The 24455-nt window shown below is 36.0% G+C and overlaps 1 protein-coding gene across 2 annotated transcripts in view; it reads left to right on the top strand.

Moving 5' to 3' along the window:
* Window positions 1-19331, top strand: part of IFT57 (intraflagellar transport 57) — a 74406-nt gene extending 55075 nt beyond the window's left edge. The window contains exons 7-11 of one of the 2 annotated variants that reach the window (XM_020999927.2): window positions 8950-9021; window positions 9605-9736; window positions 15694-15756; window positions 18034-18100; window positions 19056-19331. In XM_020999927.2, coding sequence (XP_020855586.1) covers window positions 8950-9021; window positions 9605-9736; window positions 15694-15756; window positions 18034-18100; window positions 19056-19234 — 513 coding nt within the window. In that variant the 3' untranslated portion in view covers window positions 19235-19331. Of the gene's footprint in view, window positions 1-8949; window positions 9022-9604; window positions 9737-15693; window positions 15757-18033; window positions 18101-18802 lie in introns of both variants that reach the window. The other variant, XM_078146686.1, reaches the window with a different exon arrangement.
* Window positions 19332-24455: the final 5124 nt, after the last annotated feature.

Raw genomic sequence — 24455 nt, 5'->3', positions numbered from 1 at the left:
CCATTAGTAATAAATGTGAAATCTCCTTTTGTTAAGGAAAAGAAACAAAACAAAAGGTACTCTTAAGACCACTTGTACAAGGAAAAAATAGAGGTAATTATTTTGTCAGGGAAGGGAGTCTGAGGAGAAGAGAAGGATTGGTGTCTTGTGGTAGACAGTGGACATTTACTAAATGCCAGTTGAATAAATGAATGATCTTAGAAATAAAAGAATAATAGCCTTGTCCCAGAAATATTTGCTACAGCTAAACTGGGATATGCTCTCATCTTGTGGTTATATAATAATGTTGAATCAAAGGAACAGTACAGCTGAAAGAAAAGTGGATTTGGCATCAGAACTATAGCTCAGATCTTTGTTCTGCTTCTTATGATCTTGCACAAGTCATTTAACCACTCTGTGCCTCGGTTTCCTCAGCCATAAAATATGACATAGTTAGACAAGATAACCTCTGAGGATTTCACATGGAGGAGAGGGTGGCTGTGGGAAACCCAACAGGAAGGAAGTAAAAACTCCCTGAGTAAGCAAAATAGAGAGTTTTCACTTAAAGATTACGCAGTGTCATAATGGAGAGAGAACTACACTGAACTGAAGTCCCAAGAGCTGGGCCTTGCCACTGAGTCCTTGCTTGGGCAAGTCAGTTAACTTCTCGGACCCTCAGTTTCCTTGCCTATAAAACAGGCAACTTTGCAGAGTGGTTGTGAGAATCAAATATGTCCAGAACTCTTAGTATACCCAAAGTGCTATATTATTCACAAGGAAGAAAAAAATAGGCCCTCACTTAAGAGCCTGTTTAACTGTTACTGCATAGCTCTAACCAACTTGCTTATCTGGTTTGCAAAGTCAAAAGTGTACATTGACAACAGCAATAAGTGTTAGTTAAAGTCTGACAGCGAAGGAATATAAACACAGCTCCAAGAACCTAAAAAGCACAGTAGTGTGAGGCCATTTAGGGGAAAAATAAACACCGCTGTACACTTCAGTCAGCCTTTCAGTTATTGTATTATTATTCCTGAGGACAGTAATTGAAGTTCATAATCATGAACCTTAACAAGCAGGAAAAAGATTATTCAAGAAGGCAGGGAAATAGGTGATAACATTTCAGAAAGCTTTCTATCACAAATGTTTAAATTAAGCTTTTGGCACTTAAAAAAATAAGCTTCAGTGATTTGGCTTTTTACAGTTAATTCATTCCCTAGCAGAAGAGACCAAATATATGAAGTGGTACATTTAGTAGACAGATTTCAGAATTCATTAAGCATCCACCTACACACTGTTGCTTTATGCAATAAAACTTAAAGAAATATGGACTTGCCTCTTGGGAGTTTACATGTAAACAGATTGTAGTGACGGACAAATAGAAAGTATACAGAAACCACTATACGTATATGTAAGGGTGCAGCGTGGTATTGTGGTTAGGACACTGGCCCTAGAGTTGGGAAATCCTAGGTTCAAATCCTGTTTCAGACATTAGCTTTGTGTGATATTGGGCAAGTCACTTAATTCAGTGCCTTGGTTTCCTCATCGATAAAATAAGAAGGTTAGACTAGATGACCTCTAAAGGTTCTTCCCCATTCTAAATCTGTGATCCTGTATTGGCCTGTGAATTACTTGGGACAAGGGAAAATAAATTAAAATAAACCTTCAAACTTTTTTACATTTTTAAAAAACTTAATAACGTGCTGCCTTTTTTTCTGATTATTTATTTTATATGAATTGGCATTGAGTTCATAAGATGTAATTCATCATGAAAATACATATTGGTCATTTTGAGTATTAACTATATGTTTGACAAACAGTTTGTCTTCTTGAATTTAACATTGATTATAGCACATAGATTTTCAGTGGAATTTAAACCAAGTAAGTTCCCAGGTCACTCAAGCATGTTTATCTCCATTTCTTGGATGAATTTCTTAACCTTTAATGACTTGTGGCATGTTGCAAGTCATAGTGTGGGATTCTGTTTCCATTTGGAATTTCAATAATTTTAGGATAATTTCTGCCCCACAATATATCAATATATTTATCAGAATTCATCATTCACCATAGAAGAACACGATTTCCAGGCCCACTCACCATTAAAAAAAATCCCCAAAACATATTTTAGCTCTGTTTTTACAGTCTGATGACAGTGCCCAGGGCTTACGGGCTTACCTGTTCTTAACAATTGTTTTGGCATAACCTTAAATGAAAAAGTGTCTTTTATCTGTAAAAATTGCCTTTTCCCAATCTTCAATACTCCAGTCTTTATATTGTCTTGCCAATGACAGGTATTGCTTCTTCATAACTTTTTAAAACTGATCTCACTATTCCTCCATCTTCTCTAAGAAACCTAATCCTCACTGTAAGGAATCATTAGCAATCCTTCCAGCTTTCTGATCCCCTTGAAAGTCTTTTTTTTACTTTTTAAGGATTAATTAAGCTGTTTCACATCAATAGTTTTTCAGTTCTTAGAGGATTTTTTCCCCCCTTCCATTTATGACACCTTCCTTTGCACTTGATCACAACTGATCTGGTTTCAGCAGCTTGAGTGATTCTTGAAACGCTTGACCACCACCCCTTCTCCCCAGTTGCTTCAATATCTCTGTTGTCCTTTGGGTGTGCTCTTTAAGAGCTACAACTTGCATGTTTCCTTGGAATATTACCCATTGTTTAAAACCATAGAATTAAAAAAAAAAAAAGAGCAATGAGATGTGTGTATGACATGAAATCTAGCACTCAGCTGGTAGAGAACTAAAATAAAAGGCGAGAAACCTAGCTCTTTCTGGTTTCATCTGTACAAGGTCACAAATTCTGGTTCAGTCTAATATCAATAGAAGCTCACACATATCTGACCATTTCTATCACAAAATGAAACCATTACAAAAATTAGAGCTTGCCCCAAATAATTTGCATACCACTGGTGCTAGCTAATAAATATTTACATTATGTTCTTCAAGCTTTGATGCATAATTGAGTCCAATCCCTTCATTTTATAATTAAGGAAACTGAGGCAATCAGATATGGTAGTACTTAGAATTTGTTTCTCATAGAAATTGAATGATAGAAAAAAGAGAAATAGGGAGGTAGCTTAATGTTATGGTAGAAAAAGCATTGTATTAAGGAGACCTAGTTTCTAGTTCTGGCTCAGTCACTAACTCATTTTGGAAACTTCGACAAATCATTTAATCTCAGTGTGCTTGTTTCTTTGGGGTGGGGCAGGGGAGAGAATGGTATAGATCTATGTTCCTTTAGAGTTATAAAGCACTTTACTTTCATTATCACTGATGTATAAAAAGTGTGAGAGACATAATGTCTGGGTAATTAGTCATTTCATTAATAATGCTAGTATTTTATTAATAAAAGAGGTCAGTGACACTCTGAAATGCCAAAGGCCCCTCGTGGCAGTGGGCTCACAGTTTGTTGTAGTTTGTCCTTTGTTCTTGAAGAGGACCATGACATGAGGAAGGTGATGCCATGTCTTGCAAATGAATTGGATTTAAGTGAGGGAGGGCTCTGCAAAGTCATCAGCCTCACTTTCTACTCCAGGATCATCTGAGTCCAGTGGCAAGATATAGATCAAGACGATTAGAGATGGCCCCTGGACTCACAGTTTATATGCCCTTGGAAGAGTGAGTAGTTCCTCAAGCTGGCAATCAACTCTAATTGGTTAACAATCAGTGAATGACTATTATAATGAGAGGTGGGTCTTGAGGTAGGTGACACTGAGCACCCAAATCTTTGTCAAAGAAACGTCAATTTCTGTATCACTTGTCTGACAAAAGGGAAAATCCATATTTCCTCAGACCTGAGTAAACACAGTGAGCAGGCATCTACCCATTCACCTAAACTTAGAATTTCTTTTAGTGTCTTTAATTAGACCTTAGTCTGGGTAAGTCTTTGCCCAATATTTCCCACACTCGTTGATTTCTGGGGAGGTAGAAAAATGAAAAAAACCTTGGTCCTGATTCAATTAATTAGTTATTAATATGAGAAAGAAATAATAATTCTCTCAGTCATAACATAATTGCAGTAAGAATAAGAAAGAAAGTATGGATTTTGGAGGTGTGCCTCCAAATCATAGTAACTTAAAGGCAGAGTAGCCAGAAAAGACCCTGAATCGTATCCTACCTCAGTAGCAGCTCAATAACTCTGGGCAAGTCATTTAAACTCTCCAAGCCTCAATTTCTTCTTCTCTAAACTGGGGATATGAATCATAGAAGTTTAATTTCATTGTGTTGTTATGAAGTTCAAATTTAAATAATATATGTAGCTCTTTACAGACCTTTAAGGGCTATCTATATAAATGTTAGCTGTTATCATTAGTTGACTCATTTTGCACTTTAAGGTTTATAGAGCATATTACATTGATGGTGTCATTTGATTCTCATAATCTTCTAATCTCTAATCTTCTCTAATTCTCTAATTTCACTTCAAACTAGATATATCAGATATTTCTTTATACAGGTGATTAGACTAACCCAGGGAGAAACCGTTACTTGCCTAAAATTGCCAAAGGAAGCGATAACAGAGCCAGGACCCAAACTCAGGTCTAGTTTTCTTTTTAATAAACATTGGGCCCTGTCTGTCTCCGAGAGTTGGTTTGAGAATTGTACTAGATCATGTGTATATGAGTAATTTGAAAAAGTATGAAACTTACATAAATATAAGATATTGTTAGTAGTATTAGTCATCTTCCATTCATGTAGGGGCAAAGAAATAGGATATCATAAAATCTTCTAAAAATTATGAACTGAGGATTCTTAGACCATCAGATAGGAGTAAAATACTGAGATCCATTCCCTCTCCTTCAAATGGCCCCTTTTATCTGAGCACTACAAAATCAGCATAGTACAAATATAAATCATAATCTCTTACTTTATCTTGTATATCAATTTGCTATCAGTCAGACATTTATTAAGTGCCTACTAGGTGCTGTTGATACAGATATAAAAGTGAGATAGTCATTATTGCGAACGCCATTCCTCGTGATTTAGAGGCATTGCAGAAAAACCTGATCACAAATCCAAATTATTTTCAAGTCCTGGCACACCTCCAAAATCCATACCTTCTTTCCTATTCTTTCCTATTCTTACTGCAAAAATCCTCATAAACCTTTTGATACTGTAGACAGTGGTGATGTTCTTCTAAAGCTGAGCCTGACAAACTACAGCCCAAATGCCGATTGATATTTACATTTTTAAATTAAGTTTCATTGTATTTTAAAATGTGAAAACCCATCTTAACTCAGGGCTGTAGGGCAGGCTGGTTTTGGCCTGAAGCTATAGTATAGAGACACCTTCTCTTTCCTGCCCTTCTAGAAGCTTCTGTAATCTAGATGTTATGAATTCAAGTCAATCTAAAATACCACATTTCAAATAATTGTCACTATAACCATGTCAGTCAACCCCTTCCAAAGTTTCTCAAATTTCCTTATAGCCTTCCATGAGTACTTTTTTTTTTTAACAAAGTACACACTTAAATTTGTGATTGTGACTTTACCAAGTTTTCATTTTTAAGGATGGTGGCAAATGCTAAAAAATCTTGCATGATTTAGGCTGAAGCCAAAGCATATAGGATATGAAATCATCCCGTATAGTATTCAATCATAATTCCCCATCTTTTCACCTAGCATTTTCATCCCCAAATGATGATGGTGGTAGAATTAAGTAAGCATAATGTCATAGTCCAGTACCACCCTTGGCCACTTTAATCATTGAGATTCACATTTCCATTTACTTAAAAAACGGTGACGTACCCAGAATCACACAGCCATCAAGACAAAGTTAATTGAAATCTAGGGTGGTGGTTTGTTTTGTTTTGTTTTTATTTTTAACAATTTTCCATTTCTTAGCCCTGCTTTGGGTTGTTGTTGTGTTTTTTTTTAATCATTTAAGGGTGAGTATTTTGTTAAATACTTACCTGACCAGTGATAGTAAGTTAGCAGTCTGAAAGAAAGACAGGGACAGGATGAAAAAGGAGATCCACAAAATGACTCAAAGCTAGCATTTATATTTAGTACTTGTACCTTTGGTACAGGAAAAGAAAGTTTAAGGTTCAGGCAACTTCTTACTGTACCTTTGTTTCTTGGCAGGATTAGTGAGGCCTTATTCCTGGGCCAAATCTGCTCAGTCATAATTGCCATAGTTCACTGCAAGCCAATTTTTTATATTGAAAGCGTTGTAAACCTAGCCTAGCATAGGTGAAGGGGAGACAGAGATTAAGTAGAAACGGATTAAAGGAAATGAGTGTAAAATGTAAGTGCTGACTCTTTCTTTGTTCTACAACCTGTCAGTACAAAGTGTCTGGCTGCTCCTTTAATTTGGGACAAAGTGAATGTTGCCAGCTGACATACTTAAAAGTTTCCAGGTAGCCCAGGTAGCCCCTGCTGGCACCCATAGGCAAAGCTGTGATTAGCAATTTTCACGATGGAGAAAGGGCCATAAACCTTGGTAGAAGAAAGGGAGAAGATAAGGAGCAACATCACACCACAGAGAAGACAGAGCACCTAGGACATATATGAAGACCAATACTGGGGAGGCCAGGGCCACAGAGGGGAGACCGGGAGAACCCAAGGGAAAAGTGCCCATCACCCACCCTAATTATTACATTGACCCTACCTGGAGTTATTGTTCCAAAGCAGAAAGAAAAAATGAGTAGAAGTTTTTCGTGAAACATTTTTGTGTATTTCTTATAATAAAGTGATGTATAGAATGTAGGAGGATTAGGGGAAGAAGTTATATAAATAAATATGAAATATGTTCTAGAAAAGTCCTTTATACATACTCTATCGATTACTTCAACATACACTATTCCTTTGTACTTCCTTATTTTTGTTAGTGATGCCACCATCTTCCTAGTCACCCAGGCTTCCTAGTCACCTAGGTCACTCCTAATTGCCTGAACCCCAGGCTTACCTTTGATTCCTACCTTATTTCCCCTTAGCTAGACCTAATGAATCAATTTTTTTTTCTCATTTGTTCTCTTCTTTTTTTCCCCTTTGCCCCTATTGTTTTGTATTATATTTTGGGGTACATAAATATCTTCTTTCCCCTACAAGACTGAAAGTTCCTTATTCTTTTTTTGCTTTCTCTGCCTTACCTAGTCTTATTCCTTTGTACATAGAAAACAATTAAAATGTATATATAATTTTAAAAATAGATTTAGACTTGTCTTACCCAAATCTGGACTGTTGTAACACCTTACTACCTAGTCTCCATGTAACCTCATCACATGGCATTCGGGGCCCACCAGGTCCAGTCCCAATCTGTCTTTCCAGCTTTATTTCTCATTATTCCCTTTCACACAACCCTACATTCAAGCCAAACGGTGCTATTTGTTATTGCCCACAAATTCCCTGTACGCCTTTGCCTCCATTCTTTTGCTAAAATTGTTCTTTACACCTCCAGTGCTCTGTGATGCCCACTGAAGTCTTTCCCATCCTTTAAATACTAACTCAGGTGCCACCTCCACTCTGAAACCTTCCTTCATGTCCTCAGCCAGAATTAACCTGACCCTTCTCTGAGCTCCTTTGGCATTTTATGACTCTCTTTTAGAAGTTGCCCCATGCAGCTTTCTTCTGCTTTTTTATATCCTGGTTTTTTTACATATACATCTTATCTCCCCTGTCAGGCTAAGCTTGTAGGTCTTAATCACTTTCCACTAAGCACCACAGCATAAAGTACAATGGTCTACATAGTTGTAACTTATTTTTTTTAATAGGACATGATCAGAGAATATTTCTAAGGTCCCTTTTGCAAAAACTGTTAGGAATTTTTAAATAATAAAAATCTTGAAAAAACAAAACATTTGAGATCATTGTTGGTTTTGGAATTAAAGGACCTATTCAAATCCCAGCTTTGCTATTCACTATTTGTATGGACTTGGGCAAGTCTTTTGCTTCTCTAGCCTCAGTTTCCAGATCCTTAAAATGAATAAGTCACACTAGATAATCTCTATTTTCAGTTCTAAATGATTTTTATGATTTTTAAGATACTAGATTAATACAACTTAAATGTCAGTATAGATTTCAACAAGCATACTAATCAATTAGCCAAGCAGGTTTAAGGAAGTCAAGAAATCTAGAAGAAATAGCATCCATGGTTTGTTGTATCTCATACGTTTGTTGTTCAGTGATTTTAAGTCATGTCCAAATCTTCGTGAACCCATTTGGGGTGTTCTTGGTGAAGATACTAGAGTGGTTTGACATTTCCTTTTCCAGCTTATTTTATAGTTGAGGAACTGAGGCAGACAAGGTTAAGTGACTTACCCAAGGTCACACAGCCAGTAAGTGTCTGAGTGAAGTCAGAAAGATGAGTCTTACTGACTCTGGGCCCAGCACTCTACACTGCATCCACCTAGCTGCCCTCGTAGATACATCTCATACATAAAATTCAATAAATTTTGTCAAATTGAGAAAAAAAATTATAGCAATATTCAGGAGCTTCATAAGTAAAGTTGACTTAAAATATCTTATTACAAGCAAGTGGTTCAGTATTAATCCCAAGGGACACATAATCTTTTGATATGTGATATTTGGTCCAAAGAGGTTCCTGGCAACATGATTCTAATTGCTTAAATAATTATTTCTTTTCTTGCATAATACTTTTTATGTTGATGGATAGTCATAAATATTAACCACCAGCAGTGCAATAGTAATTTATATTCAAATTGTCAGATATCACTCTGTGAACACATAAAATAATTTACATTTATTTAGAACCTTTTATCCTAAAATGCTTTACATGTATTGCTTTATAATCTGATTGTAAACTATATTTAGGAACTTCCTCACTTAAAATGGGGCCATTTCTGGGATGAAATATTCTAAGTATAGTGATTTACATATAGGGCAGCACCACACAACAACAACAAAAAGGGGGAGATGCCATATATCTCTCTTTTAGGAAAAAAAAAGTATTTTTTCCATATGCCATTGATAAACTTGATGCTTTCATATGTTTTTGTTTCTAGGATTGGAGAATCCATGTTGACCAAATGCACCAACACAAAAGTGAAATTGAATCTTCTTTAAAAGAGACAAAGGTAAGTACATTACTATCCGTCAGCAAATATTTCTTCTCCTACAAAAGTCCTCATTGTGATGTGACATAAATGAAACAGAAGCTATAACTGAGTCCTGTGAGGAGCTCATCTAGCTGAATAGTATGTAAGAAAAGCTAACTTTCTTTGTGTTGTTATCATGGTGACACTGTTGGCCAGGAAGGGAGGGGATGAGACATACCAGAACAGTAGGAGCTCTGGGACTGGAAAGTCATATTTCCACTGAAGGAGCTCTCTTTAAGTCCCAGTTTGGGCATATTCATTCTATGTATTTTACTCTGTACAAGGTTAATACTACACATGCACATTTCCGACACACATCAAGACAGAAAAATGCATTGACTTATACATTAACATAGGTGCTTTTTCACAGTCTTCAAAGTATGCCTAATATTTTTACTAAACTTTTCATAACTAAAAATTTTAGAAATATTTTTCATACATGTCTTTAGAGAGTTGAGCAATGTTAGGTAGGTTTATGGAATGATAAATATATTTCATTTGGATTTCTGAAAAAGATTTTTGTGAAATTTCTTTCATACTGAAAATCCTATGAAATTTCTAGGGATTTTTGGACAAACTCCATAACGAGATCAGTAGGACCCTGGAAAAGATCAGCAGCCGAGAAAAATATATCAACAATCAGCTTGAGCACTTGGTTCAAGAGTATCGTGCTGCTCAAGCCCAGCTGAGTGAGGTAACTGAAGAGTGACTATGGAGAGTTCTGGTTAATGATCCTAATCCTTGGCATTAGCTTAACACCTTTCTCTTGAGAAACTTGAAGTTCTTTACAATAGCAGCATATTCTTCTGTTGGTAATTCTGGAAAATAAGTAGGCAGCAGATCTAATTATCCCCTTTTGTCAGGTATGCCAAGACTGTAATTTCCTTTTTAAAGACCCGTCTTCTGGATGGAGGTCCTTGAAGTAATATCCATGTGAAATGGAGGTCCGGGTTCATATTGCTGAGGAACATATCTAGAGCAGTAAACTTTGAGACAGGGAACTCTCTTATTCAGGTTCTGATTCTTCCATTAACTTGCTATGTGAACAGGAGGGAAAAAGATAAAATGCACTTCCATGTTTTCCTTTAATATTGGACAATAGTAACATAAAGGTTTATGCACAGTAGAGAAGGGCAAAAGTAATGTTGGGAAATATATTTAGGAATCAAGAAATGTGAGAAGTCAGAGGCTTACAACTGATTCAGAAGGCTCCTCCTATTTATGCATCATTTAATTAAGTTCAGTTCATCAGATAGTCTTAAGCCCCAACTATGTGCAGTACCAAATAACATCACAAAAAAATTAAATTAACTCTTAAGAGACCAGAAACACCTAATGACTAAAGTCGAAGTCATCGCAGAATTGGCTGTTTGCTGTAATCAAATCACCAACTACATAGAGCAAAATTAGTAGTAAATGAAAAGAAATGATAAAGATGAGAAGATAAGGGTACCTAATTAGAGCACCTACAACCCACTCTGTTTAATAAACTGTTGGCCTAGAGAGAAAAAATGGGAAATAGACAAAACTAATTGTCGCCATTTCTTAGACAATTATTATTACCATTTCTTAGAAAAGTTTAGCCATGCAAAATAGTCATCACAAAGGAGAAATCAAAAATACTTGGAACCCCTTGGCTGGCAAGCACTTGTTCTCCTCAACAAAGGGAGATGTAGCAGCCAAAGACAAGTTATAGTATCAGATCATTTACAAAGCTTTATAGAAAAAGAGGATGACAGAAGAGTTTGACTAGTACTAAAATTTTACGGAGAAGTTTAATGAACATAAGTTAATTGCCAGTGGAACATGAAAAAAACATAGAAACCACTTCAGCTAACAACCCGCTGATCTTCTTGTCAAGCAGAAATCGAGGGCGACCAAAGGCAATAGTAGTTTAGAGCAGAGGTGTCAGACAGGCAGCCTGCTGGCCACGTGTGGTCCACAATGCTCCCAAGTGCAGCCCGAACCATGTTAAGACATAATTGGGAAATATTTATAAAAACAAAAATAAGAAAAAACTCATGTTATATTAATACATGGTTCTCTAAATCAGTCTTGAAAAATCACAGAGATCTTTATGTATGGTTAGTGGCCTCCATTTCTGTTTGAGTTTGACATCATTGGTTTAGAGTACAAACTCATCTGTAAACTATTACAAAATATTATGGTAAATCTGACAGCTCACAGGACAATGAAAAGTATTTGAAGGGAAAATGAGTTTCCAGAGTGATCTTGGAATGAGATCCAGCTAAACCAGATCATACCAAGAACATTTATAAATGAAACTGAAGACAGAAGAGATATGTGGGGGCAGCTAGGTGGTGCAGTAGATAGAGCTGCAGCCTTGGAGTCAGGAGGACCTGAGTTCAAATTTGGCCTCAGACACTTGATACTTACTAGCTGTGTGACCCTGGGCAAGTCATTTAATCCCGATTGCCTCACCAAAAAGCAAAAAAAGAAAAGAAAAGATATGTGAAGTGAAACATATGCCAGCATTTCTAAAGCAAGCAAAGACTCAATCTATTCTAATTGATAATAACAGAATCACATTTGCACATTTGGCTTTACTGTCTTACTACCCAGCATAAGAAGAAGAAACAAGAATGTACTTTCAAAGATAAGTGAGGAAGAGCGACCAGGCTTTGCAGACTTTGCTAAATAAAGAAATGCAGAAGAAATTCATCCTGCCAATGACACAATTTTTAAAGTACTCAGATCAATTTTCAAGCTATCCCAAAGAAGAGAAGAGCCTGAAAGAATGGAAAAAATTACAAGCAATATTATTACACAAAAAAAGGCAACTAAAAAATATCTACAGCTACTGAGCCATATATCTACTTTTTTCAACTCCACAAAATCTTTCTGAGACTGATCTTTGTATACATTGAAGGCATCCATGAAGGAAGCATAAGCAGGGAGTGGCCAGGGTAGTTTTCTGCAACATGTCACATTTTCCCATTCGTATAACTGAGAGGTTTTAAACCTGACAATCACTACCTATTTCTGGTGATTCAGAAGAGGGCAGATGATACCTCCATAAGGAATGAAGTAAGCTTTGCTAGGAATTATAAAGTTCTGGGCAAAAAATTGGAAACCTTTGGGGCACAGGTGGTGTTTTTATCACTGCTGCCAATTGAAGGGAGGGATTTTGGAAAGGACAACAGATTTACAAAGTGAACAGCTGAATAAGAAGATAGTATGTGAGAACAGGCTTTGGATTTCTGGACCATGTCTTCAAGTACAGAAATAATAGGCTCTTGGCCAGCGATGGAGGGCACCTAGTGAGGGCTGGTAAAATATTGTTGCGTAGAGTCTTGCAAATCTGATTCAAAAGACTTTAATCTGTAAGTGGGGACTAAAATTATCTGGTCATCTGGTCATCACATTAGAGCACTAACAAATTGTTGAATCAACTTAATGATAATTTCATTCTTCAAAAGATGGAGAAAATAAGGGAAGATATTTTGAACCTGATTTTGATTAATAAGAAGAAACTGGTTGTTGAAATAGAAATAATAGGGACCTTATGGGAAAGTGACCATTCCATCTTATTATTTGTGTTGGAGGGAAAAAAAGGAAAGCCAGACATAGTCTGACATGCATCCCAGCTTTGGGGAGATTGGATTTCAAAGTTCAGAAGTGGATAGGTAGGCTCCGATGGCCTAAAATTCTATAGAAGAAGTAAGTCCTCTATAGGAAGGGAAGCTCTTGAATACAATTCTAAAGACATAAACAAAAACAATTACAATAAAGAATAAAAAAGACTTATCCACGTAAAGAAACCAAAGTGGAGATGGGAGATTTATCAAGGAATTTGGATTTTGGAAAGACCTGACTGAGTCAAGGAAGTTAATGGAGGATGAGTACATAACTAGAGCATGTCTTAAAAGAATAGTGGCAGAAATGCTAAAGCTCGGAAGAAGCTGAGATTAGTGGTGAATGTTAAGGACAGCAACAACAAAAAAGCCTTTTTAGTTCTATTAAGAGAAAAAGAAGTATCAAAAAAGGGGAAAGACGACTTCCTAACGTGAATAAGATAACAGGTTAAAAGGAAAAAATAGAACTATTCAGCTCTTACTTTGTTTCTGTTTTCTTTGCCAAAGAAAATATTTGGGCTGAGCAGTACAAAGTAAAAGAGTTAATAACAGAGAATTGAAGTCAAAGATGAGAGAATAGGAGTATCTAGCTGCCATTAGTGAGTTCAAGTCACCAAAGCCAGATGATTTGTTACTGAAAGAATTAGAGGATGTCATTGATGAGTCTCTATCAGTGACCTTTGAATGGCTTTTGAGAATAGGGAAAGTACCACAGGGCTGGAGAAGATTGATGATTGTCCTTATTATTTAAAAAGTGAGGATATCAGAGTCTATTAACTTCTAGCCAGTAAGTTGGATTGATTTTCTGGCTACAGTCTAGAATTTAGTACTGAAGAAATGGTTTGTAAGCATTTAGAAAGAAAAGGCAGCATGGTTTTGTCCATGACAGGTCATGGTAGACTACTGTCATTTCCTTTTTTGATGTAGTTTCTATACTGGTAGATCAAAGGAATTCTAGATATAGATATAGTTTACCTAGATTTCAGCAAAGCATTCAGCAAAGTCTGTCATACTCTCCCTGGAGAGATGAGTCAGAACTTAACTGAGTGACTGAACTCAAAGAATATTAAATTGGTGACAACTTGTTAGATTCTATCTTTGGCCCTATGCTTTTCAACATTTTTATCAGTGCTTTAAATGAAGGCTTAAATAGCATGTTTATTATTTTTTCAGAAGACACAAAGTGGGAGAGGTCACTAGTGCATTGGATCATAGAATCAGGAACTAAAAAGCAGTCAAGAAATTAGGACAATTAGATAAATCTTCTTAGTTGAAATTTAATAGAGCCCACACTTGGATTCAGAATTTCTACTTTATGAACATAAGGGAGGCTTAGCCCAGTAGCAATTTGTGTGAAAAAGATCTGAGGGTTTTAATGAACTACAAGCTCAATATGATTCAGTAATGCTGTGTGACAGTCACAAAGAGGTATTAAATGGAGAGGCATATGGCTCAGAATAGAGGAAATGTAATAGTCATTGTCAAGGATATGTATTGCTAGAAGAGAAAATGGGTTGGTTATTTAGTAAGAGTGACGGATGGACAGACCTGAGTGCTGCATTGGTATCTAAGAAATATTTTTTAAAAAAAAGTCATCAAAGACAGTGGGTAGACACTGTATGGAAGGTTTACAGAAAACAATGGACAAAAATTGGGAAGAATAAGAAACCATGGAGGTATTTGGAACTGCCCCGGTGAGATGTATATCCATACCAGTGAGATCTTAGAGTCCCTGAAGAATGGCTGAAGAAAAGGAAGAAGACAATTTTTACCATAATATCTTACAACAACAAAATAAATGGCATAAAAGTAAGGCTAAATCTAGGGGTAGCCAGGTGGCATAGGGCAGCTAGGTGGTGTAGTGGATAGAGTACTGGGTTTGGAGTCAGTAAGACCTGAGTTTAAATCCAGCCTCAAGACACTTACTTAGCTATGTAACCCTAGGCAAGTCACTTAACCCTGTTTGCCTCACTTTTCTCATCTGTTAAATGAACTAGAAAATGAAATGGTAAACCACTCCAGTATCTTTGCCAAGAAAACCCCAAAAGTGATCACAATCAAACACAACTAAAAAGTGACTAAACAAAACAAATCCAGACATATCAGTTAATTAAATCAGAATTATTTTTTAAGTCCTTCACTTTTAAGAAGATGGCAGAATTTTATAGTAGCCATTCTTCTAAAAGTTGGGGTAAAAAGAGTTCATCAGCATGGGGCCTATCTCTCTGCTTTGCTGAAACTGGGATAGAATGATGGTAAATGCATAAATAGATAAAAGTCGTATTTCTAACTTTAGCAGACACTTGCACCCACTGAAAGCAGGGAAGGGAGAAGAGGTAGAATTTTGTTAAATGGGAAAAAAAAACAAAGCTACTGTGCTGGTCTTCAGGAGTTCCCCACATAAAGACAAAGTAGATAGTGCTTTTTACTTGAGACAGTTCCCATATTCCTGTTACCTTGATTAACCACATGTTATATACTTATATGTATTGTTATTTCTTCAGAAATGCTTTGGAAACAGATTAATTCTGTTTCCAAAGTTACATTTTGTAACTGTCAAGCATTAATATTAACTATTTTCTTAACATTTCTTCCCTACAACTATATACATACTGATTGTAGTCATCCTGTTAGTTAAATCTGGTAAAGTGCTGAGCATGATGATCTATTCTCATTGATTTTTAGAACTAGCTTTCGCTGCTTGCTGTGCAGATCTGAGTGAACACAAACCATTCTCCCATACTGCTTAAGAATTACAGAAGATGATTTTTACATTGAACAATGATTTTGCAAGTTATACAGTCAAAATCCTAAAATAAAGATAATGTTATCACTTTATAGTGCTGTAGGTCAGATATATATCTGATGGACATAATGTTCATTAGCCATGTAAAATAGCTGCACTTAATCGATACTTTCACAAACATTTCCACCAAAAAAGGAGGCTTTTGTCATGTAATGATATGCAGAAATGGCAACTGCAAAGTGGCCATATTTAAGTAATCTTGTGCTTCTATTTTGGACGTGTGACTAAATTAAATGTCTTCTTTTTCAGGCAAGGGAAAGATACCAGCAGGGAAATGGTGGAGTGACTGAAAGAACTAGAATTCTTTCTGAGGTACAGAGATGGCACTTCTGATATGTTGATCCTGCCCTTAGTTACCTAGGCTTTCACATGCTGTTTTCAGTTGTGGGAAAGTCATCCCATGGGCATTAATACTTGCTTTCTGCATTGGTTAATGTTCTCTGCAGTCATTTTTAATTATACAGATGTCCTGTGACTTTTAATAATCTTCTATAGGAGAAAAGACCTTTAATTTTCTAATTGAAAATTCTTCATTATATGATTAACTCTCTAATTGCATAAATCATAATATACTATGTCATAATTAGAAGAAATATATAGTGTAAAAAGTATAACACTAGTCTAGGATTCTATACCATGTAAGCAGTGTTTTTAATAACCATTCATTTCTTCTGTAATCTAGGGTTTTTATTTAACCTATTTTTATCTGTTTCACCATCCATAAACTAGAAAGGAGAGATACTAATATAGTAACTTCTTCTGATGGTTTTATGCCATTCATACCTATTGTTTAATTCATTTTTATGTTCTTAGAAGTGAGAGTCTAAGATTGTTCTATTCTAAGATTCTAAGTGAGAAGCTCTAGATTCTATTTCCCATTTTTTAGTGAAAAACCCAAAACAGTAAATTTAAATCACCAAGATCGGTGGACATCTTGAGACTAAACCCCACATTTTCTTTATTCTCAATCCAGTGGTATTTCATAAACTATACTTTTTAATAGCTCAGGGAAAAATGAGGAAAACTTGCTAATGACTTTAAAGTATTTTGATATATAGCATTAGAAATACTGTGAATCTAATCCTGTGGTGCACCCAATCAGATAAAACATTCTCTGGAAAAAAGTGCCCAGATATGTTAGGGAAATCAACAATTTAAGGATTCCAGGGAATCATTTAGTTTTCTAGAAGAGGTAATTTTCCCAATTGTAACTTTTAGGTGTATGAAAAATTAACTTGATTTATTTGAATGAGTATTATATGCCTTGGAAGTATTTTATTTATCCCAAATTATGACAGAATAATACCTATTAAATTACAATAATGTCTAGATTGTATCAAACATTTTTCATAATTAACAAGTAATTGGCCACATTTTCTAGTGGAAGTTTATGTTACTGCTGATAATAGAAATAATGCAGTCCGGATATAGGTTGCAGATAAGGACTCAAAAAGAGATACAGCTTAAAAACATATTTTTTAATTTTAATATTACAGAATTCTAAACAGTATTTGTTTTAGCAGCAATGTTTTGCCAGGCTTTGCATTTTAACATTTTGCCACAGTGTACATAAAGGTTTTTTGTTTGTCTTTTTTCCCTACAATACCAAACTATGACCTTTTTTTCCTCAAAATCTCAACACCAAAAAGATAAATATGAGGCTTTTTGGAATCCCAAACCTCCTTAGGTGTTTATACTGTTTTAATTAATAACTGATTATTAGGGAATAGCGTAATAGGATATGCATATGTCACACACATCTTGAACGCCCGGTTCCTAAAACAATTTTAATAGATATATTCTACCATCTTGCAGCCTGGAAAAGTGAATAAGAAACTAATTTAGTAAATTTTAATGCTAATGTAAAATTCTTTGAAGATGAAAAATCTCTGAAACTGTGTGTCCTGTCCTTTAGTGGCTCTACTAAGTAGGTAGGAGAGAGGAGTGAGTTGGACAGGGACCACATAGCACAGCGCAAGAGGATGGTTATATTCACAGGATTTTCTGTAAGGGTCATGGGAAGCTTCAGGAACTGAGGAGGCGGTAAGCAAGTCAAAAAAGCGTGTTGGTTCAGCACCTATCACCAGAAGCAGCTCAGACAAATGAAGGGATGCCATAGAATGTATTGCCCTCAGATGGAAAGGGGCACCAGTTTTTGGCCATGGGAATGGTGGAGGGACTTATATAAGGGATAGACTAGAGTCCCTTCTTTCTCTGTGTGGTCAGGTCTTGATGCCAAATCATCTCTACTGAGGTAGGGGACTAGGAGGTTCCAGTGATTAGTGGTAAAGGGGCACAGGGCTCAGTCTTGATATGTTAGCTAGGCAACTAGGCAAGATTGTACAGTGGGAAAGATCCCAAAAATGATGGGCTGGGACTGTTACACACCCATGCAGGATACCCCAAAGAAGGTGAACCAAAGGTTACCATACTAAGTATATGTATAGTTCTTTTTATTACTGGAATCATGACCAGATTACATTCTTAATACTAACTTCACTTTTTTCTTCCTACCATAAGCATTCAGAATATTTAAATGGTCATTAAAGATACAGCGTTCATGAAAACCTTTTTTCCCTTCAATTTAAGATTACAGAAGAATTAGAAAAGGTAAAACAGGAAATGGAAGAAAAGGGCAGCAGCATGACTGATGGTGGTAAGTATATGCTCATTTTAAGGAAAAAATGTCAATGAAAGAGATGAATGATTACTGAATTAAAAAATCAAGTTAGTAAAATATTACTAAGATAATGATTATAATTTTTATATGAACTAGTTTAACTTGTTGGAGGTAAAATAATACAAAAGAGATTTCTAATTTTCAAAGCAATATTTTCTTGATTATAGTTCACTAGTAACTTGGTGACTGACTTTGATTTTTTTATTCATCTTTTTAATGAAGTCAAAGAGAGAGCAAAAAGTATAAAAATAATCAGTTTATTAAACAAAATAGTACCATATAGTAAAAGACAGATTTTTGTTCTAAGTACAGCCCGAAGATTGTTGGTTCTTTGTACAAATGGGCACAAGAGTAGTAGTGGGAATGATCTTACATTGCTCTTCTTCCCACAGTAGACATTAAAGAGCAAGAGGAAACATTCATCAAAAATCAGCTCTCACAGTGAGCTAGATATATCTATATTTTTTTCAATTTTCCTAAGATTTCCTAATTTGCCCAAAGCTTTACCAAATGGGGCCATATGTTTCCCATGTTGCACCTCACCATAGTAGCTGTGTTGCCCTTACATGGAAGGTGACTGACTTTCACTGTGTTCTCTTTCCAGTCTCCCACCATTTACACACATGATAACTTAAAAGGGGCATGTAAAATTCTATTTATTCATCCTCACCCTTACAGCAGCCTATTCCCTAGAAAAGAAAAAAAAAGGATCAGACACAGCACATCAAAAGTAAGGTCTTTTCTGATTTGGAAGATGTCACAGATGTCCAAAATACCACAGCAAAACTGACAACAGTGAGTTGTTGGCTATATTTTTTAATCTCTCTTTTTTGTGTAAGGCAAAGATTAAAGAAATTGTTATTATGCAAACACAATAGTAGACCAACACCCCAAAAGTACAGTTTTATTCCATGTTATTTTTGTTTTACAGCTCCTTTGGTAAAGATTAAACAGAGCTTAACCAAACTGAAGCAAGAAACAGTCCAAATGGACATTAGAATTGGTGTAGTGGAACACACATTACTTCAGTCAAAACTAAAGGAGAAGTCAAATATGACTAGGGATATGCATGCAACAATCATTCCAGAATCTGCAGTAGGTTCTTATTAAAATTTATTGTACTTTGTTCTCTGTTCATTTGTTTCTTCAGTCCAATTATATTTCATATTGCTTAATTTAAAAAACAATTATACCTCACTGAATATTATCAGAATGTCTAAGATATCTTATTCTTGTGTGTGTGTGTGTGTGTATATATATGTATATATATATATATATATGTATATATATATATGTGTATATATATGTATATATATATATATGTATATATATATATATGTATATATATTCACATTCATTGTGTGATGGTGAATTTGACTTTGAGATGGAATATAATTTTAATAAAATAATTAGAAATTTTTATTAGTGAGCTTGTCTTTGTTTCTTGTTACATATGCTAGAGCTATGGAGGTATGGCTGGTTCTGCCCCTTTCTCATAAACCTTTAACAGGAATAGAAGTAACAGTTAAATGAACATTTCCTAAAAGCCTGTTCCATGGACAGCACTGTGTTGGAGTTGAGGAGAAGGGGTATAAAACTAAATAAAATTATCTCTGACTACAAGAAGCTTAAACTCTAATTGTGGAGATAAAGGTACACAAATGACTATAATACAAAATGTACTCAAACACTCCAGTGCATCTATGATTTCCTCACAATGCGAATTCCTTACAATGATGTGCAAAGCAACCTACCTATGCTGTGTGACCTTTGGCCCCCCATCATATAAATTTGCTGCAGGGGAACCTTCCTTGCATTCTCTTGATCAAAAGTATATTGCTGGAGGATATGGTCCATTGGTTTTCCTCTTTTTATGTGACTAGTCTGTCTTCTTTTTCAAAAATATGTTTCTTTGATACTGCTTCTCCTATTTAATCCTGTTTTTTAGTGTGTTGCCACCCTGTCAAGCCAGCTATGTACGTCTTTATTACCCTTTGAGTGATCTTCAGCTTTAATCCTTCAGAGACTACCATAATCATTATTATGTTAATATTATTCCATCATCATAATGATGGTTAATATGTATATATCATTTAAAAGTTTTCAAAGCATTTTACAGATATTATTCTCACAATACCCCTGGGAGGTTAGTTGCTGTTATTATCCCCATTTTACAGAAGATGAAACTGAAACATAGGTTAAATGACTTGGCCAGCATCACACAACTAGTAAATGTTTGAGGCCGGATTTGAATTCAGCACTTCCTGACTCCAAGTTCATCTTTCTACTTACTGTGCCATCTAGACGCAACCATGTATTGTCATTGGAAGAATATCGATGTCAAACTTTTGTTTCAGAGGAAATCTTAAGATCATTAAAATAACTGCAGTTTCTAAAAGGCAGTCAAGACTATTCTTTTCCCTCTTTTCGTTCTGGGCCCAACCCATTGTCTATTTTCAATTCTATCAAAATTTTTACATACATGTGTATATCCGTATATGTGTGTATACATCTGCATATATAGACAAGTGCTATAGGTTACGTATCCAACTGCATATTCGGTTCAATTCAGAAATATTTTTTAAGGCTCTACTATGTGCTAAATGCTAGGGATACAAAAAGAGGCAAAAGATAATCCCTGCCCTCAAAAAGCTTACAATCTAATGGGGGAGACAACAAGGAAATAAATATTCAAGGCAAGCTATGTACAAGATGTGTAGGAAATAAGAGTGGGAAGGCACTGGAATTAAGAGGGGTTGCTAAAGGCATCCCTTAGAAGGTGGGATTTTAGTTGGTACTTAAAGGAAGCTAGGGAAGTCGGTAGTTAGAGCAAAGGAAGGAGAGCGTTTCAGGCATGGGGGGAGATGGTTGGGGAGCAGCCAGAGAAAATGCTAGGAACAGAGAGATAGAGGGTCTTGTTGATGGAACAGCTAGGAGGCCAGTGTCAGTGGATCAAAGAATACTTTTCTGGGTGTAAGGTATACAAAGACTTGAAAAGTAAGAGGGGGCTAGGTTATAAAGAGCTTTGAATGCCGAACAGAACATTTTGTGTTTGATTCTGGAGGCAATACGGAGCTACTGGAGTTTATAGAGTGGGGCGATGCCATGATCAGACCTGTGTTTTAGAAAAATCACTTAGGGGGCAGCTAGGTGGTGCAGTGGATAGAGCACCGGCCCAGACGTCAGGAGGAGTCGAGTTCAAATCCTGCCTCAGACCAAACACTTGACACTTACTAGCTGTGCGACCCTGGGCAAGTCACTTAACCCCAATTGCCTAAAAAGAAAAAAAATGTTAAAAAAAGAAAAAGAAAAATCACTTAGTCTGAACAATAGTCATAAAACAACTGCCCCCTAATATCTCTGCTTATGTTATTTAACTCCCTCAGTACCCTTTGAAGATTTTAAGGTTCTGAAGGGATGCTTGTTTCTCCTCTCTCCCTATTAAATTGCTAGCATTGTGTCATCCTAGTGCTTCTTCCGATTGTTCAAATAATTTTACTTTTCTAGGTTGCTCTAGACTCTATTGTTTATATTTCAGAGTTTGTATTTAGCTTATTAGAAACTCTTAAAAGTTCTCTATTCCAATAAAAGTTCTTTTTTTCCCCTTACAAGGTTATATTTTGCTTTGCTAGATAAAGTTATTCTTGGCTATAAATCTATTACCTTTTATCTTTTTGCAATATTGTATTCCAAAATCTCTCATTTTTAATAGAAGCTGCCAGGTATTATGTGATCTTGACTCTAGATCTTTGAACTCCTTTTTAGCTATTTGCAACATTTTTTCTTTTTCCTGGAAGCTCTGGATTCTGGTTGTTTCATTCTGGGGATTTACCCTTTTGGGGTTTCTTTCAGGAAGCTAATGGTAGATTCATGTTATCTTTACTTGGCCCTCTGGTTCTAATAGATCTAGACATTTTTTATATATGCTTCCTTGAAATAAAGTATCTAGGCTTTTTATTTTTAATCATGGCTTTCAGGGAGTCCAGTGATTCTTCAGTTCCCTCCTCTACCTGTTTTCCAGGTTAGTTTTCTAAATCAGATATTTTATATTTTCTTTTTTTCTTTCAACCATTTAATTTTGTTCCAATATTTTTTGCTGTCTCATTTCTGTTTGGTCTGTTTGAGTTTTCAGGGATTCCATTTCTTGGGGAAGGTTTATCACTTTATCTTCTAAGATACTTATTCTCTTTCCAATTCTTTGCTCTAGAGCTTTTATTTCATTTTTTTAAAATTTCACTTAATTTATTGTACTTATTCATGTAGTCGTCGTGGAAAAATAATGTTTCCTTTGCTTGCAGTTAATAATAATAAAAATAACTAACATTTATATAATGCTATGTGCCAGGCACTGTACAAAAAGTTTCACAGTTATCTCATTTGATCCTCACAACAACCCTTGGTGTTATTATTATCTCCATTTTACAGACGAAGAAACTGAGGCACACAGAGGTTAAGTGATAGCTATTAAGTGTCTGAGGCTGGCTTTAAATTCAGGTCTTCTTGACTCCAGGCCATTGATTCACTGCCCCACCTAGCTGCCTAGTTGTTGAGTTATTTACTCGTTTTGGGGAATCTCTAAATTTGCTTTTGGGTGAGATGGTCCACCCTGCTTGGTCTCAACTTGAATCCCAAGGATCTTAAACTGACCAACTCCCAGAGTTAGTGTACTCCCCTCTCTTCCCTGCCTATTAATTTTTGAAGTTCACAGTGTTGGAGCTTCAGGGCCCTCTCTGATGTCTCATAACAGAGTGTTAGGGTCCTCAGAGACCATGGGCGTAAGCTCAGTCACTCAAATAAACATTAAATTACTTCTGCAAAGAAAGGCAAATAACAGTCTCTGCTCTCAAGGAGCTGACAGTCTAATGGAGGAGACAGCATGAAAACAACTCTGTATAAACAAGCCCTATAGAGGACAGACTGGAAATAATCATCCCAGGCAAAGGCGATCGGGAAAGGCTTTCTGTCTAAGTATGAGCACCGCTGCCTGCTGCCACTCCCTGGGACTTCCAGGGTCTCCATACTGGGGCTTTTGGGCCACCCTGGGACTTCCTTGGGACCCCATTTACTCTCAATGCCTTTACGAAGACACAGAACTTTATAGGTTTCCTTGCCCCCTGCTTTCCTTGCTTGCTGGGAGAATGCCTCTGCACTCCATTTGCTTATCTGGAGGGCCTCCTTTTCCTTTGTCCACGGGCTTAGCTTCCTCCACAGACTGGGCAGTTCTGAGGTGGAAGAAGTAACTGTAGATTGTCAATGGGTTTCTTGATCATTATTCAGTCTAAAATAAATGTCAGCATTTTGTCAGTAACCAGGCCCATTCAGGCATTTGTCTTGGCCAAAAGTACCCTTCAGCCTCTCTTGATAACAAGGTATTATCTGTGTTCTTACAACTTTCAGGGAATTTTTCCTGGCCATGTAAAAATTTTGTGAGAATAATCTACACATATATTGAGTGCATCCCACTTTGTATGACCTTAGGCATGCCTCTTAATCTCTCTGAGCCTCAGTTTCCTCCCTTGAAAGATGAAGGGGTAAAGCATTTTAGGGTGGCTTCTAAAATCCCCTAGAGCTCTAAATCTCTGATCCTAGTTATTTATGATTTTGGAAGGAAACAGATGGGTTTTCACAAATGAGTTATTCTACAGTAGATTATATCATATAGTTGGCTAAAAGATTGAAAATAAGATTTTGAAAAGCATGTGTCCTCCATGTATATGTCAAAATTTAGAAAATAGAATGTGAGTATTGAGTAGGTCTTTGTAATCTCCATAGGATCTTATTATGTAAAGCTAGTTGAGGAAGTCTTGAGATGCTGTTGCAGTAGTTTTGTCTCCAGGAAGACAAAGTCATTCTTCTCTCTGTATCCCAGTTATCTGAAATTACCTTTTATTTTTCTTGGAGAAATAGAAATCTTTAAAAATGCACATTTTTAAAAGTCCTAGCTATATTAAATTTTGATATTTAGTTGTTTTAGTGCTACATGAGATTTTGTGGAGAAAATGATTCTGTTAGAGGTATCATCCAGTTTCTGTTGCCCCCAGAAAGATACTAGACATTTTAACTAATGTAAGGGTAGGTGTTCCCAAGCGTAAGGAGAGAACAGGTATCTAGCCACATCTTATCATTATAATTTGCACTTGACTCACATGTAATAAAAAGGAATTTCATAAGGAAAAGAAAAAATGACAAACTCTTCAAGTGAAGGGTTATTTGTGCTCAGCTATGCTAATAATGAGCAACAAACTGGCCAGCCATTCCTGAAACAAAATGAGAGATATTTGGATGGGCAGATATTATTGTGGGTGTTAGACTCTCTATTGGACATAGAGAA

Source organism: Phascolarctos cinereus, unplaced genomic scaffold (assembly GCF_003287225.1).
Source record: "Phascolarctos cinereus isolate Bilbo 61053 unplaced genomic scaffold, phaCin_HiC Scaffold_726;HRSCAF=1367, whole genome shotgun sequence".
Classification (NCBI taxonomy): Eukaryota; Metazoa; Chordata; class Mammalia; order Diprotodontia; family Phascolarctidae; genus Phascolarctos; species Phascolarctos cinereus.
Note: the sequence above shows the minus strand (reverse complement) of the source record. Positions and strands in the feature narration are given on the sequence as shown.